An 18,548-nucleotide genomic window follows, 5' to 3' on the forward strand; every position below is an offset into this window, starting at 1 on the left:
AAAAAAAATGATATATAGTTTTCCATATAAAAATTTATATTTCCTTATGTAATCGCTCTTTAAAAGTTTGGGGTCATTTTGACCCCAAACACTTTAAGTGTTATCCTTTTGCAGGTGATGTGGTTGATGAAATGTGCTTTTACACTTTACAGAAACCCAGTCTCATACTTCCCACTATATAAGTTGATCATTAATGATTCTCAATCTCAGATTTTGACAGCTGTAAGTCACAAACACACTTTTATAATTAACTCTGAGGAGGTCACACCCATCTTTAGACGCACACGTATAAGTGAAAGCGTGCGGACACACTGTCACACACCTGCAGGTGAACTCAGAGAGGGACGTAGTGTGGTGCCCCACTTGCCCTGCAAACACCATCAAAATGGGGGAAGATTATTTTGGATTCTCTTATCTCCGCAATGAGAACAGAAGAAATGTCACCATTTATATTAACAATCCAGCGGACATCTCGGTGATTGTTATATATTTTCTGGTGGTTCTGGCTGTGGGAGTATGGGTAAGTGGCCAGCAGTTTACATCCACCAACATTTTCCATTGACAGACTTGTGAATTGTTAACCTTGCGTCAACAAAATATAAATGTAAAAGGGCTGTGTGAGACAAATTTGAAGAAAGAATGAGGATTCTGGCTGATTTTGCAGAAAGTTTATAATATAATGTAATATAATAATTGGAATACAACTGGAGTGGGTTTTTTTGTTTGTTTTGTTAGTTTTTTTTGCAAAAATGCTGAAATCTATCAGGAAAATAAATTGTTGCAATGTTCTTTTTTGTTATAAATGTGGATACTCATAATGATACTTCTATCTAAACACTAAAAATATATATATTTTTGAAATTATTACTAAATTATTTAAAATGTTTCATACAAAACATTATACTATTCTTGGTACTTTTGGTACAGTCTTAATTGAGGTTATTATATTACTGGCAACTATATTTGAACATTGGAAATCCAGAACATTTTAAAACCTCTTGTGAAAATTCAAACATATTTGATCAAACAACAAACAAGGCCATTGAACGCCAATCCATCAACACTTTGAGACTGCAAATGTGATGTGTTAGTGTGAAATGTGTCTGCAGGTATGACACCATATAAAGTCAAATGTGATTTTTTTCTAAAATGTTTAGTGTCTGGAACTCTATATATGATGAATTGAATGCCTCTTTCTGTTCAAAGGCAATGGTACGGACAAATCGATCCACAGTAGGAGGCTTTTTCCTGGCTGGCAGAAGTATGGTGTGGTGGCCGGTAAGGAAATGGACCTGGATGGTGGATGACCAAGCTTTAAACCTTAAAAGCATTTTGTTTTTTGTGCGCCAGATGTGATGGACATAAACAAAATTACATTGCCTGATCCTTTCCTACATCAATAGTGATCAATCAGTGCACAAAATGTGGTGGATTTTCTGTCATAATGTACTACGTAAGAAAGACTGAAACGGCCATAAAAGTAGGAGCTGATTATGTATCTATCAATAGCTTGACCAGTGATTTCACTTTGTTACTGATATGGCATGATAATGACCTTGACTGCTCCTCCATTTCAGAACCTTGATATGATGATAGGGTGAATTAAATCTTTTTATTGGGCCATAATGCACTGATGCCAGATGCAACCCACAATTCATTATAGCTGATATGCTTTGCTCATGCATGCAGTGTTTATGGAGCTATCATGCTTTGGTCCATGCTAAAGTTATCACTTTTTATTTGTTATTACAAAGTTCATTGTTCCAATCGTTATTGTTTGAGTTACACCTCAGGTTGTGCACAAGAAGCAGTTTTCATAGCTTATCATCATGGTGATTGTATTGCCAGTTATAGTGAAACAGTAGACAGAGTTAATATATTCTGAAGCGAGACGCTTCACATACAGTTCCCACAATCCTTTGCTGATGACTTTTTAACCATTCTGTCATGCAAAAAGGCAGCAGATCACTTAGATGTGGATTTCTGTTGGGTTTACTCCTCACACTGAATATCAAATGTTTGTTTATTAGTATATGAAGTACAACTGAAGTATTTTAAACTTTTTTTTTTTTTTTTTTCAGATTGGAGCCTCTCTCTTTGCAAGTAACATTGGAAGTGGGCATTTTGTAGGAATAGCAGGAACTGGAGCAGCTTCTGGTATCGCCATTGGAGGCTTTGAGTGGAATGTATGTTTAAAAAAATGCCTAATAATTACATTTATGATATTTAATAATTATGATGTGTGTCATGAATTTATGTTTTGGCCTACTATTTAAGAAAAAGAAAAGAAAAAGAATGTTTTATATGTATTTTGCAGATAAGTGAGCTGTATGTTCTTATTTAGGAATTAAGGAATTATTTACAATAACTAATTTTTGTTCTATACAATGATACATCTAATCATTTATAATGATAAAAATGTCAGATATTCAGAACTTTAATTATTATTTTATGTCTTTTCAACACAATAAAAAACAAAAGTATTATTTATTAGATGGATAAAAGTATACTATGCATTATTATTATTATTATTATGGTACGGTATTAATAATATATTAAGGAACCAATTAAACATCAGTGTTATTTTAATAATATTTATATAGCGTTATTGTAACGTGTAACACAGAGAGTAAGAATCCATATGCAAGCACAAGTTTATTCGAGAAACACAAGCGCAGAATAATCCAATCCAAGAAGCAAGAGTATAAATCCACACATCAAAGGCAGGAGAGCAACAACAGGAACACACATCAATGACCAACAAACAACAACTGAAGCACAAAGAAGGCTATTTATTAATATTTCTAAATTAGCTTTTATTTTTTACATTTTCAGTTTTAATTTTAATTTTATTTTAAGTATTAGTCATTTTGTTATGTGCTTTTGTCATTTTTATTAGTTTTAATATTCCTATTTAGCTATAATTTATTTTTATTTCAGTTAAAGTTTTAGTAATTTAAGTACTTTACGTTTCAACCAGTATAACTAAAAGTATTTATAAAACAAGTTGCCTACCCTACCTTTAACTAACTTTTAACTACGACTTTTGCCTCAATAAACTTTTGATTACTGCTGATTGGTACTTAGTAAGGTAGTTGTTAATGGGTAGGATTAAGGGATGTAGAATATGGTCATACAGAGTAAGGCATGAATATGTGCTTTATAAGTACTAATAAACAGACAATATCCTAGTAATATGCATGCTAATAAGAATTGGGCCCTAAACTAAAGTGTTATCCTATAGTTTTAGTTAACAGTAACAACACTGATGGGATTATGTGTAGAAAATATAAAATCAAATATCTGTAATTACAATCTGTTTTTAATTTTCCCCTCTCAGGCTCTTGTTGTTGTGATTATTCTGGGATGGCTCTTCGTGCCAATCTACATAAAGGCTGGGGTATGCTTACATTTCTTTCTCTCCAACCAGCATTACAGAACAAATCTTTCAAATATTGCTTACTTACACAACATGACTGTGTACTTTATCTCTGTGGTATCATTTTTATGGTCCTTTGTTGGCGTTATCTGCAGATCGTGACCATGCCGGAGTACCTGAAGAAACGCTTTGGTGGGCAGCGTATCCGTATCTATCTCTCTGTGCTGTCCCTGTTTCTCTACGTTTTCACCAAAATCTCTGTGAGTCCAAAATCTGTCTCAGCCCTTACAGAAAAGTACAGGAATCAAATACTAATAGATTAGTTCTTTGAGAGGTGGCTGTCATGCAATACTTTAAGGATACTTTAACATACTATCAGTGATGTAACATGCTACACTTGTTAATCATTATTAATGCAGCTTTTTTTGAGACTAGCTACATGCACACATCAAGTACTAGAACATTTGAAGTAAACTAAATTGTAACCAGTTGGTGTTCCAGTTAAAAGATCAAATATATACACTTTCCCTTATGCTTTTATATAAAGTTTTACTTTACATTTGCATTTTCCCCCTTATGCGTCGATTGACAATGATTAACTGAAAGTTCAGTTGGAACTTGCCAACATTTTCACAATATGGTGCTGTCTGTCCAGCCTCTGTATTTAGTTTGCTGATAATCTTTACATAAAGTCTTCACTAACACAGGTTATAGTCTGAAATGGCGGTGATTTCCATGTGGAAATATCTTTTATTGCCATGTGAAGTCAGACTAAAAGGGGTTTAGATTAGAAAGATAAAGACCTTGTTTTGAAACGGACAGTTCAAACAAATGTTCTCCCTTTTCCACTTCTCAGGCGGACATGTTTGCAGGAGCCATTTTTATCAACCAGGCTCTGGGACTGAACATTTACCTGGCCGTGATTATTCTGCTGCTGATTACAGCTCTATATACAGTAACAGGTCTGTTGACGTAAATACTGCAAACTTTACCATGACACATTGCACTCTATAGTATATGATAGTTTATATACAGTTCTAATCAGACTTTCAGCTGTTTGCAATAAACAAATCAAACAATAGTAATTGAAATAGTTCAACACAACAAATGTTTCAAGTGTTTTCCACAAATTCAACTGAAAATGCAACTTTTAAGGACTTCTGCAGTCTCAAAATTATTCAACCCCTTCATGGCAAGCATCTTTAGTACTAGAAGAACACCCTTTGACTGTCATGACCTGCTGCAAACGAGATGTATAACCAGACACCAGCTTCTGGCAGCGTTTCTGAGGAATCTTAGCCCATTCCTCATGAGCAATGGCCTCCAGTTCAGTAATATTATTGGGTTTGCGTGTTGCAACCGCCTTCTTTAAATCCCACCAGAGATGTTCTATGGGGTTCAAGTCAGGTGACTGTGATGGCCACTGTAGAATCTTCCAGGATTCTTCTGCAACCAAGCCTTGGTGGAATTTGAGGAATGCTTGGGATCAGTGTCCTGTTGAACTTGCGATTTATACTTCCAATGGTGTATCTAGGAATATTTAGTGCCTTTGCTATCTTTTTGTATCCTGTTCCTTGTTAGAGAAGAGCAATACTATCTTCTATTAACTTTTTGGGACATTCTTTTGACTTTTCTTACATGCAGTCAAATGTGACACTCAACAAACCTATCCAATTCCGAAATTTCATGTATTCTAGTTTAAGCACATCAGGTGAAACTAAAGAAGCCCTTGATTAGTTGCATCAGATGTGCTTGAGACAACACCTGTTTTGCAGATTTGTGCTGTTGTGAGGGATTCAATTCAGGGGGTTGAATAATTTTGAGACTGCAGAAGTGATTAAAAGTTGCATTTTCAGTTGAATTTGGGGAAACCAGTTGAAACATTTGTTGTGTTAAGCTATTTCGAATACGTTTGTTTGATTTGTTCATTGCAAACAGCTGTAAATGTAAATAAACTGTAAATTTTGCCAATAAACCTGATTTGCAATGGGGGTTGAATAATTTTGATTACAACTGTATACATACAGTTGTATAAAAATATATAATTTAAGGGATGCGAAATTGATTTTTATATAGTCCCTGAAGCTTATACTACAACAGAGAGTAAAGTCTAGGGTTGTAGGACCATGCGGTGAGATGCTTATTGTAGCGTGATATGTATGTGTTATGAGTAATTGCCCATTCTGACAATAGATGATAAGCCTGCTCAAGGCAAGCTGCATTGTGACTTTAAACTTCTGTAATGGTCTGTTGTGTAATAGGTTTATCTCAGGAACAAACCAGCCCATCAATAAACTGTAAGAAATCAGACATCGTCCTGCCAGCAGTAAATGTTTACATGAGCTGTGGCTGAGAGTGTTTGAATGGTCCTATGGCTACTAAACTTCTGTTACTAAGGCTTTAGAGAAGTATTTTTGGGGTGAAGTCATGTGGTTTGACCAATATGTAAAACTGTGCATTAAAAAGCCAGGAAGAGACAGGAAATTATATCATAGAGAGGACCCCTCCAGACCCTCATGAGTGAAGATAATCAGATAATTGGATATTTTAAGAGAAGGCAAGGATAGCTTGCAGAACCTGGGGCCAGTTGCATAAACCTCTAAGACTAGTCTTACAAGTTAGACATAAAAAAAAAAATTCTTTAAGACTGTTCATAGCTTTTTTAAATCAGTTACATAAAAAAATAGTTTGGGCAAACTTGAAACCGAAAAGACAGACTGCCCCTGACTAACTGCTAGTGGATCATACTAGAACTTAAGACACTACTCTTAACTGTGATTTCACCAAGTACCTGGGTCATCTTTGTTGATCCTGGAACAACATTCCAATCAATCAATCAGATCTGAGGGACAAGTTTACAGTTTATATCAAGTTTAAGCTTAAAACTAGGGTTAGGTGTTTCTACATCACTGTTATTTAACTATCATTTCCCTCTGGTTTTAGGGATAATTTATTGATATGCTTAGGTTTCGGAGATGAGATATGGTTTGGATTAAATTTTCGGACAGAAAAGTTGTTCAAGGATCAACTAAATATGTTGACCCATGAATGTGTCTAACTCAAAAAAATCAGGATGTGCAGGATAGTTCACCATTGTGAAAAAGATTTTTCACTTTAGCATCCTTTTAAAAAGAGTACTTATTAAGGAAATAAAATACTGTGAAAAGAATATACTTAAGTGCAAACTAAATGCAATGTTTTTGGGCATTTAATTGCATATTAAATGCAATGTCATGTATTTAAATGGGTGGTATAATGCCCTTTTCACAAGATGTAAAATAAATCACTGATGTCCCCAGTGTGTATGTGAAGTTATAGCTCAAAATACCCCACAGATATTTTTATATAGCATGTTAAAATTGTCACTTTTTGAGGGTGAGCAAAAACGCACTGTTTTGTGTCTGTTCCTTTAAATGCAAGCAGCCATATCACCCTGTAGCCCAAGACTGGTTGCCCACTGAAGCTAAGCAGGGCTGAGCCTGGTTAGTACCTGGATGGGAGACCTCCTGAGAAAAAACAGGTTGCTGCTGGAAGAGGTGTTAGTGAGGCCAGTAGGGGGTGCTCACCCTGTGGTCTGTGTGGGTCCTAACGCCCCAGTGTAGTGACGGGGACACTATACTGTCAAAGAGCGCCGTCCTTCGGATGAGACGTAAAACCGAGGTCCTGACTCTCTGTGGTCATTAAAAATCCCATGGCATTTCTCGTAAAGAGTAGGGGTGTAACCCCGGTGTCCTGGCCACATTCCACACATTGGCCCTTACCAATCATGGCCTCCTAATAATCCCCTTACATTGAATTGGCTCTATCACTCTCTCTCCTCTCTCCACCTATAGCTGGTGTGTGGTGAGCGCACTGGCGCCGTTGTTCTGTGGCTGCCGTCGCATCATCCAAGTGTATGCTGCACACTGGTGGTGGTTGAGGAGAGACCCCTGATATGATTGTAAAGCGCTTTGGGTGTACAGTAGTACATATGAAAGCGCTATATAAATGCCTCATTCTATTCTTCTATTCTAAATGAGCTGCTGCTCCTGGCACAGAGGGCGGAGCTTCAACAGCTTGCACTCACACAGACATGTACTGAAAATTTCAAAAACTTTTAGCTTTTTATGTTCAAACTGGATTCAGAAAATGATGGAGAGACTCAAGAGGTGACAACATGTAATGCAACAGGACATTTTGAATGGTTAGTTGATGAATTCATGTAGCTTATGTGTAGTTATCTTCTAGTCATTGATTAGCATATTCTGTCTTGATAATCTATAAATCATGTTCCGGGGGCAGGGTTTATGTAAATTTTAGGGTTTGTGATGTCACTAACCCGGGAGGAATGTCGTGTAGTCCCTACCAGCCGTTTGTTGTAGTCCTTAAAAAACGATTTCTTTAAAAGCAAATATATCCCTTTGCTTTGAACTTTGAGCACTGTAACTTTGCAGATGTTGTTGATGCTCAAACAGCAACATTACACACTAACTAATGTCAGAAAAGTGAAATCATAATCAACCACCCCTTTAAATATATTTGTAATTAGTAGTAATGAAGCTGCAACTTAATTCATTTAAAATATATTCTAAATACATTACCTTTAAATTTACTACAGTTAAAATGAATATAAATTAAGTACATGTGCTTTACCATGTTAGTAAACACTTCAAAAGAAAGTATGTCAAAAGCTTATTAAAACATGATTTAAAATGAAATACTTCGTAATACTTTATTTTAGTGTCCAATGTTACACATCTTACATGTACTTATGTACTATCAGTAATAACAGTAAATCATGCATAACTACAAGCAACTTAGCCTAAACCAACCTCTAACTCTAATTAAGATTATATGTTACAAATTAAAATTTAAAATACAAATAAGTACTGTATACAAGGAAACCTTAAGTAACCAAATGTTTAATGCGGCATTATTACAGTGTATTTTTCAAAAGTATACTTAAGTGTGTTAAGAAACAGTCATAAAAGTGACTTTAAGTGCTCTCTTTAAGTGCACTTACAGTAAGTGTCACAATCCTCAGTCACCAGCCCAGTCACCACAGAACTACATTTCCGAGCATCCCTTCTGGTCTCTACCTGCACTCACTCAGCCATCATCACACCTTCCGCTGATAATCACTCATCACCCACGCACCATATAAGCAGTCACTCTTCAGTTCACCTTTGTCTGGTCTTGTCATTCTTACCAAGAACCACCAACCTGACCACCTACCTTTGAGAAACTTACCTGTGCGATCTTCTCCGGTCTCCAGTCATCCGTCCTCTCCTGCCATCAAGTATGCTATCATCTTCACCTACAACAGGAAAGATCTGTCATTCACCATCTGCATTTCAGCATTGATCCACCAATTCAGTACTCACTGGTTCCCATCACTACTTTCCTGCAATAAACCACTGTTTGGATATTACCTGTTTTTGAGACCTACAGCTAACACAACAACCATGAGCCAATTTCTCCGCCCAATTGATTTGTTGCTCTCCTGCTCTTAAGATGGCCTCCCCATTGAGTAATATGTTGGGGAATTCCTGGAGCTGGCTAACAGTATACACAGAAGATGTTGTGCTGATGGAGATTTTTCATAGAGGTTTGGATGAACCATTGTTCTCTAAGATGCCATAGTGGGGTGTGAATATGTACACTTTAGAGTAATATATCCTCTACGCCCTTCTACTCAGCCCAGCTAGTCCTGAAAGACCACTAATTCTTCCTGTGATTTCCGAGTCTGTCCCAATGAAGTCTGCACCAGCCATTGAGCCCGTTTCATCTGTTCCAGTGAGAAAAATTCTTAAATCTGTTCCCGTGAGAGAAATTCCAGAGTCTGTTCCCGTGAGAGAAATTCCTGAGTCTGTTCCCGTGAGAGAAATTCCTGAGTCTGTTCCCGTGAGAGAAATTCCTGAATCCGTTCCCATGAGAGAAATTCCTGAGTCCGTTCCTGAGTCCGTTTCAGTTAGAGAAATTCCTGAGTCCGGTCCAGTGAGAAATTTCCCAGTCCGTTATAGTGAGAGAAATTTCTCACTCCGTTATAGTGAGAGAAATTCCCTAGTCCATTCCAGTGCGTGGAAATCCAGAGCCTGCCCTTCCTGTCTGCCCTGATGGGTTTGAAGATGTGGTCCTGTCCAGTTACGTGCATTTGGGCCACACACACCCTGGCTCCAGCCCCTGACCAGAGCCCAGTGATGGCTCCAGCCCCTGACCACAGCCCAGTGATGGCTCCAGTCTTGACCAGAGTCCAGTGATGACTCCAGCCCCTGACCAGAGTCTAGTGATGGCTCAAGACCCTGATCAGAGTCTAGTGATGGCTCAAGACCCTGACCAGAGTCCGTTCCAGCCCATGAGCCCGCATCAGAATCCGCTCTAGTTCATAACCCCATAGCTCCCCATAGGTTATATGTCCCTGGCCATAGATGCCGAACCAAGCTCCTGGGTCCCTGGCTCCCTGAACTGCCGGCACATCCCTGGGTCCTTGTACTGTTGGCACCTCCATGGCTCCCTGAGCTACCGGTGCCTCCCTGGCTCCCATCACCTACAGGTACCGTTCTGGCTCCCTGAGCTAGCGACGCCTCTCTGGCTCCCTGTATTGCCAGTGCCACCCTGGAGGCTACCCATCCTGCCGGCACAGCCCTGGTCACCCACTCCCACTGACCATCCTGTCCAGCATCTGGACGCCCACCCACTCACCCTATACTTTTAAGATTAGAAGAACACTACAAGTGCACATTCAGCACAGTTAAACACACTTTAGGGCAAGAAAAATTGTTAAATACTTTTTGAAAATACTGATTAAGATATGTACACTTACATGTGTTCAAGGTCTAAGGGAAATATATGGTTACACTTTATGTTGATGGTCCACTTTAGACACTCTACTAACTACTATACAGTACATATAAAGTAACTTTGCAACTACATCTCAGCTAACTCTCATTAGAGTGTAACAATCATCCCAATAGGTTGAGTTACAAGAGTTAAAATTAGGGAACTGTGTGAGGTTGAGAGTGCTTTAAAAAGATGAGACGAACAACAGAAATAGAATCAATAAATGAAGTGTATTTACATTGTTCACATGATTCTTAAAACAACACAGTAAAACCAGGAAACCTCAGTCTGTTAAAAGCATAGAGTCCATAACACCATACCCTAAAACAGACTGAATGAGTCCCAGTGTGTTGATAGTCCCAATGTGAATGTGTCCACCGGTGTATACACAATCCACAGTGATAATCCAATAAAGTGCTCTTTCTGTAGTGATTGCGAAGTGAAGCTTTCTGAACCAGCAAAGCTTTCAACACAATTGTATCAGAAAAAGGTTCATTACTCAATGCTTTTCAAATCAGAGCATGAAGAGGACATCTGCTGGTGAAAGTGAGGGAAAGCGCTGTGTCGCAAAATGTTTCACAACCGACCAACGCATTAATCTTAGAAGCAAAAATGAATAAATGGCTAGATGAATAAATTAATGAATCAATATATTAAATACATAACAGCAATCTGTTCCATTTCATACTCCTAGTAACTCAAAACAATACAGATCAACTCCTAAACTCTCTCAATACAATAAATTCTCCTAAATTCTCACAATAGAATAAACTCAATTAAACTCTCGCAATACAATAAGGGCCCACAAGGGCATGCCCTGTGTCGCGCATTTTTAAACCTTTGAATCGGAGTACGAAGCAGTGACGTGGGTGTGTGTGAAACGAAGCTTCAGACGTCATTGGTCACGTGATTTTTATAGAACGATACAAGCATCGATAGAACGCTTCACTGAAAATCGCACACAATTTTTTTTTTTTTGACACGCTTTGGAGCTTTGGTGTCACAGCTAACATTTTCAGCTTTCTGGAAAGGTAAGTCCTCAAAAGGTAACTCCACAGTCCAGGCTGTTGGTGATCACCAATCGGTCGATGTGTTAGCGATCCTGTTTGAATGCCATGCTGCTTCCTTTATGCTGTGTACTTCCTATTTCCTGTCATGTGATCACTCACATGACAGGAAGACCTATGATCATTTAAAGACATACATACATATGAAACAGATAAGAGGAATAAAATGGACTAAACTTACTAAGACAACATGCAAACCTATTAAAACTCTAATATACATAAAATTAATATATATTGTATATAGAGTGGTTAAAACATGCGTCATATATGACAGTGTCACAAGAGTATTAGTAGACTTTAGTAGACTGTTAGGTTAGGGTTAGGTGTTCAAGGGATTCAAGTAGAATAAGTTGACATGTCATTGCAAAGTTACTTTTAGTCAGTAGAATGTCCGTTGGTGGACCATCAAAATAAAGTGTTAGCAGATATTAAGCAGACAGTCTACTAATACTCTAATAACTGGTAGCTGACATGTAATTGCAAAGTTACTTGCAGTCAGTAAAATTTCTAAAGTGGACCATCGAACTAAAGTGTTACTGAATATGTTATTACGTTTTACTAAATGGTGACCCCACCATACATTTGTAAAGTCATTCAATTTAAAGTTTCTTTACAATATTATAAAAAAAAATCAACTAACATGAATGCCAAATGTACATTTCTAAAAACTTGATTTTTTCAGTTGCTTTGTTTTTTTTTTACTTGAAAAACCTTCCCTGTTTTTTCTACAGGTGGTCTAGCTGCAGTCATCTACACAGACACCCTGCAGACCGTCATCATGGTTGTGGGATCATTCATTCTCATGGGCTTTGGTACGTCCGTTCACTTTTGTCCTGTACTTTAAGCTTTTTGGATAAAAAAAAAAAAAGTCTGCTTAATGACTACTTGCTTCAACATCAACCATTTCCTTTCAGCATTCAGTGAGGTCGGAGGCTATGAGAACTTCAAGGACCGTTATATGAATGCGATCCCGTCAGTGGTGGGTGCAAACATCAGTGAAGCGTGCTACACCCCTCGTGCGGACTCGTTCCACATTTTCAGAGACCCCCTTTCTGGTGATCTGCCATGGCCTGGACTGATCTTTGGTCTTACTATCCAGGCTGCCTGGTACTGGTGCACTGACCAGGTACTGATTATTTATTAAGACTGCTGACTCATTTTTGTCAAGTAATACTTTAGATTGTGGCTACTCTCTCATATTGCTTTATTCTGTGCGTATATATGTTTTTTTGGACATAAGAAGCATTTTTGAGAAAATAAGAGGTCTATCCTACACATGCTAAGACATTCACACACATATACAAATTAAATGTCTTCTGTGTCCACTTTTGGACGACAAACTGCACTTTTACCTTGAGTTTCTCAGGATGAACATTGTTTCTTGTTTTTGTCAGAGCGAGTCTAAGCTTAAACAGGCATGCTTTTAGTTTGACCTCTGATTAGTCCCCACTAAATAAGATAAGAGACACAAACAGCCAAAGAAAAGCAGATATAGACTCACCACGGTTAATTTAGTTCAACAACCCATTAACAAGACTTAATGCTTAATTGTTTCAGACTATAGTAATTTGTTGATTTAGGTGACATTAGCAAAAATGATCAATATTTTAGCTTTAAAAGATGCATGGAGACATAAACAGATTCACTCATGTCAAATATATTGTTATGTGGATGTTCTTCCTCTGAGGGGAGCTTATCGTTTAGTGAAGATTTCTTCCCAAAAAAGTCTTATCAGTCATAAAGGCAGATGTTTTTGTTTTCACCAACAGTATTCAGTATTCTTTGTTTGTACTCTGGCACTATAGAGAAAAATACAGCCATAAAAGTTTATTATAGTTCATGACGTACATTACCTGCATCTCAACAATTGTTTTATTTGCATCTGTTTTTGTTTCTCTATGCAGTGTTGATTCTGTATCATTTTAACCCGGAGTACCTGATATGTTTAGGCGGGAAATTAGGATACCTTAAATGTCCTAGGTATTATTTGATATATATATATATATATATATATATACCGTATACGTGAATATATAACATTTTCAAATATATTCAAATGGAAAACAGTTATTGTAAACTGTAATAATATTTAAATAAATGCAGCTATGGTGAACATAAGAGACTTATTTAAAAAAAAAACTTCTTTCAAAAGATCTTTCTGAACTCTAACCTTTGAACAGGTGTGTATATATTGAACAACAACTATTAAAAAAACAAACTCTAAAGGTTTAAATTAGCAAGCCCTTGTAAACTTTTTAAACAGTCAATAACCGGACTAAACGATTCTGAGTAAAATGTTCCTCTGGGTTATTCACACAAACACTCCATCTTGTTTTAGGTGATAGTGCAGCGCTGTCTGTCTGCCAAGAGCCTGTCCCATGTGAAAGCTGGCTGCATCCTGTGTGGTTATCTCAAACTTCTGCCCATGTTCCTCATGGTTTTCCCTGGCATGATCAGCAGAGTGCTGTACCCAGGTGAGAACGATTGGCAGCATCCTGGCTGAGATGGGTGATAAACTTATGAACTATTAAGTAAATGTTAGCAAATACGTTGACTGAATCCTGACTGAGTGATATTTAATGGCAACTTTAATGTTTGTTGTGATATATATGGCCAGCTAGGTTTTGTTGGTCTCACAGAACTAGACTTTTGCCCATCAGAATGTAATCTGGTCCATGCATTTCTCACAGAATATGCTAGCAACTTACTATCATCTTGTTCTAGCAAACAATCGCGTAAATAGCGTTTCCCAAAAGCATTGTTAGCTAACTATAGTCGCAAGTTCTGTCGTTATCAGCATAGTTCAATGAGTCATTGTTTCCCGAAATCATAGTTCCAACAAATATTCGCAAACAGCATTGTTTTATTTACTAATGTAACCCCCGTTCCTTAAAGGAGGGAACCGAGACGTTACATCAGAACGAGCTGACGAATTGGGATCTCAGCACATTCGAGTGTAAACAAAACAAGCCAATGGACATTGGCGAGTGAGATTTGCATCGCGAACCACTCCCTGCAAGACGGGTATATAAGTTTTGTGCTTCAGAGCCGAGACGGTGTCCTGGCCGTTTAGTGGTGGAACAGCGGTTGTAGCGACGGGACATAACGTCTTCATTCCCTCTGTTAGGGAAGGGGGGTTACATTAGTACTGGGCACACTGGTAGGGGGGTTACATTAGTTCTGGTTTCGGGAAACAGTCGTAACTAGCTAGTTGTTTTCTTCAATGATGCATTGTACTATGGTAGTTAAGCAGTTACATCGCTGTACGGGAAACGCATCCCAGGTCAAGTGTCTGACTTACTTGCACAACTGCAGTTTGTTTTGTTTGACACAGTGTTGTTAACTAAAACTACACAAATGTTCTTAATTTTTAAGTAAAGCTTACATAAATTAAAATTAGTTGAAAACTTTTTTATACAGTAAATGAAAATTAAAAATATTTTAGTAACTGAAATAAAATAAGTTTAAGTTGAAATCCTATAATTACTAAAACTGAAATAAAAAATTAAAGCTAAATATAAATATAAAAATAATAATAAAAATGCCAAAAGCACATAACAAAAGACATAAATAAAAGGTAATTAGAAATATTAATAAATACTATGTTATATAAATAATACTACTAGTGATTTGCATGTTTTAATTGGTTCTTTAATATGTTATTAATGTCGTACCTCAACTAAACTGATCATATAAAAATAAAAGTTAAAAATATTAATAAATAGCATTGTTTGATGTGACATTTCAGGGGGGTAAATCTGAAAATCATGATTCCACAACAATTCTATTTTGTGGAAATGGTATGTGGACTTTGTGATAAGAAATTCTGTTAATCCAAAAGTAATGTGCACCCATTTTTGGCACATTTTTTATGCAATGTGCATCAGGTCAGTGAACAGACAAAGACTATTAGAGAAACTAATGTTTGTGTATATTCTCTTGTTTGTGTCAGATGAGATTGCATGTGTGGATCCAAAAGAGTGTGACTTTTATTGTGGAGCCAGTGTGGGCTGTAGTAATATTGCTTATCCGAAACTAGTGGTGGACCTGATGCCAAACGGTAATATCCTTATATTTCTAGTTCTGTCTCTTTACATGCTTTGAAGGATCTGTCTGGTGTTATGGGTCTAAACTGCTGTGTGTGTTTCTGAAGGTCTCAGAGGCTTGATGTTGTCTGTCATGCTGGCCTCTCTGATGAGTTCACTCACTTCCATCTTTAACAGCGCTAGCACACTCTTCACCATGGACATCTACACCAAGATCCGTCCCAAAGCCAAAGAGAAGGAGCTCATGATTGCTGGGAGGTGCGTTCTCGTGTCTGTTTGTATGTGTTGCATATTGATTTTCTGACCTTGTGAGCAGAAAATGATGTGAAAAGGCTCTTGAGATGCCTGTGTTCACGCGTACAGGTTGTTCATGCTGTTTCTGATCGGTGTGAGTATCGCGTGGATCCCCATAGTTCAGTCAGCTCAGAGCGGCCAGCTTTTCGACTACATTCAGTCCATCACCAGTTATCTGGCACCGCCCATCGCCGCTGTCTTCTGCCTCGCCATTTTCTGCAAGAGAGTAAATGAACCAGTGAGTTTTTTGCTTGCTAAATTCAACTTGATATTTAAAAAAATGTTTTTTTTCTCTCAAAACTGCTCAAAGTCAAAGTCTTGCTGTCAATTTTTTATCTATTGACACATAGTGTTGGTATTCCCTCACAGGGCGCTTTCTACGGGTTGTGTATTGGTCTGTTGGTGGGTCTGGCGCGTATGATAACCGAGTTTGCCTATGGCACGGGCAGCTGCGTGACCCCCAGTAACTGTCCCACGATCATCTGTGGTGTGCATTACCTCTATTTTGCACTGATCCTCTTCACCCTGTCCTGTATATTGATACTGGGCATCTCCCTCATGACCAAACCCATTGACGACAAACATGTAAGTTCTTCTTATAACAAAACTATTACAACTCTTCAGTATTATACAGTGTTCTTAATCATGCTCCTGTACCATCATATTTTCCTTTTGTCTTTTTTTTTTTTCAAATATTAAATATTCTGATTTTACTTGAAATACATATCTTATATGTATACAATAACATTATACTACATTTCAAAAGTTTGGGTAGAAAATATTTTTTTCTTTTTAAATAAATGATTACTTTTATTTAGAAAAGAAGCATTAAGTTGATCAATAGACAGACAGACAGACAGACATGAAGCAAGTGTATACGGTAGCTGTATTTTGTATCTATAAAAAAGCAACTTCTCCCTCATTCTGTGGCCGCTTGTTGTTGTGCAGCTGTACAGGCTCTGCTGGAGCTTGAGGAACAGCACTGAGGAGAGGATAGATCTGGAGTTAGATGACTGGACTGATGAACAGGAGGAAACAGAAACAGAAGGTACGTCTGCACAAGCCACCAAATTCATAATCATTGATAGGTAGCAGAGGTAACACTCACAGTTTTTGTGTGCATCGTGCATCACGTGGTTCAGTAAACGGACTGTGGGTGTCTGTGGGTGGGCCGTCTGATGCTGAGACTAGTTTATGGCCATGATTAATTGACTAGATTGTAGTTTGTTCTAGGAAAAACAAAGGATGTTGATCCAGACACGTCTTATTTGTGTAAATCACAACATATTAACTTTTAATAACCAATAACAACCGTTTCCGTTCATCTCTTGACCCTGCAGAGGTGCGTGAGGAACCCGGCTGTTGTAAGAAGGCCTACAACTGGTTCTGCGGCTTTGATCAAGGCAATGCCCCTAAACTGACTAAAGAACAGGAGGCGGCGATGAAGTTGAAGCTCACAGACACCACTGAAAAACCTCTGTGGAGAAACGTGGTCAACGCTAACGCTATTATCCTCCTCACCGTCTGTGTCTTTTTCCATGGTTTCTTTGGTTAAAGATCACGTCTGTATCATCTAACTCTGTTAAGGATATTAGACCTGTATTCTGTGGACAGAAATGTTACCTTATCAGTAACATCAAGCTAAATGTGATTAATCAGATTGTAAGAGGTTACAAATTTCCTCTTGAAACACTCAATACTTCCTTATAATATCCTCAACAAAAACCCTTTTCATCCTTATTGTACTTTGATTTGATGGCAGGAACTACAATACAATATATATTTTTTCTGTAATTTTTAATTAATATTGTTTTTAGCACCCAAACTGACTTTCATTGTAAACCCAAGACCAAAACTATTCATTCATATAATCATGTCCTTGTTTTTTTTTTTGTCAAATCATTCTTAGCTGCTACAGTATCTGATTTAACACATATCCGGCAGTCTTTACTGTACATTTAACAATGTTTACTTGTTCAAAACCGCACGTTCTTCCTTTATATCTTTGACATATTACAGAGTAACAGTTTCAACTAATAATACAAAGTTCTAGTCCACTACAGTGTTGTATGTTTCCTGTTAAGTCTTCTGATACATTATGATCAAATCAATGCAAAGTCTTTTTCAGTGCCATTTTTAAGCTGTCTCTTATCTACACTCTAAAAACTGCTGGGTTGTTTTAACCCAATTTTGGGTCAAATATGGACTAACCCAACGTTGGGTTAAAAATGCAATTTAAAAATGGACAAACCCAGCCGTTGGGTTACATTTTTAATGTAACCAATGCAATTTGTCTATTTTTAAATTACATTTTTGTCCATTTTTGATTTTGTTCAAAATGCAATTTGTCCATTTTTTAAATTGCATTTTTAACCCAACGTTGGGTTAGTCCATATTTGACCCAAAATTGGGTTAAAACAACCCAGCATTTTTTAGAGTGTACCAAACTCCAAAAATAAGTTTTATAAATGGTCTTACTATTTGGTAAGATTTGATTTTCTTGTAAGTTAAAATATATATATTTTTGTCTGGGAGAAGGTAAGATATTTTATTTAATATTAATATTGTTGCCGTGGTGTATACTCTGTAATATATTAATTTAATGTTTTCTGTCTTCATTGTAATAAAAATAAATGAATTTTAGTGCTTTTTGGTTTATTGAGATGCACAGGTGTAAGAAGCCAGAATCGTGTTCAGAATTGCCGAAATTACCACTGAAAACAGTTATATAAACTTCTAAGCGTAACGTGATGTGAGCAGACTCATTCAAAGGCCTGGGCACCGGAGGAAAGTTAATATTTAATTTTCATGAAGATTCTATCGATACATCTGAAACCAAAGTCCAGGACCATTGTAGTTTCCTTCACCAACTGAAGACACAATGAGTGATCTATTAGTGTGATTCAGTGATACATTTCCCTGAAAAAGATAAAGGAAATATTC

The 18,548-nt window shown here is 37.3% G+C and overlaps 1 protein-coding gene across 1 annotated transcript; it reads left to right on the forward strand.

Annotated features, from left to right (window-relative positions):
* Nucleotides 1-326: 326 nt before the first annotated feature.
* On the forward strand, nt 327-18,227 carry LOC307152460 (sodium/glucose cotransporter 1-like). The gene is made up of 15 exons (XM_079861138.1): nt 327-520; nt 1,207-1,278; nt 2,082-2,186; nt 3,341-3,400; nt 3,535-3,639; nt 4,236-4,341; nt 11,997-12,077; nt 12,180-12,391; nt 13,604-13,739; nt 15,218-15,325; nt 15,419-15,569; nt 15,675-15,843; nt 15,975-16,190; nt 16,554-16,653; nt 16,946-18,227. The coding sequence occupies exons 1-15, from the start codon at nt 386-388 to the stop codon at nt 17,158-17,160; spliced, it is 1,971 nt and encodes a 656-aa protein (XP_079717264.1). The 5' UTR covers nt 327-385; the 3' UTR covers nt 17,161-18,227.
* Nucleotides 18,228-18,548: the final 321 nt, after the last annotated feature.

This window comes from Squalius cephalus (assembly GCF_949319135.1).
Source record: "Squalius cephalus genome assembly, chromosome: 24".
Taxonomy (NCBI): Eukaryota; Metazoa; Chordata; class Actinopteri; order Cypriniformes; family Leuciscidae; genus Squalius; species Squalius cephalus.

Coding starts and splice junctions, on each gene's coding strand:
- LOC307152460 (XM_079861138.1), top strand. CDS start 386: ATGGGGGAAGATTATTTTGGATTCTCTTATCTCCGCAATGAGAACAGA. Junction 16,191..16,553: donor AACCCATTGACGACAAACAT/GTAAGTTCTTCT, acceptor GTTGTTGTGCAG/CTGTACAGGCTCTGCTGGAG. Junction 16,654..16,945: donor GGAGGAAACAGAAACAGAAG/GTACGTCTGCAC, acceptor TTGACCCTGCAG/AGGTGCGTGAGGAACCCGGC.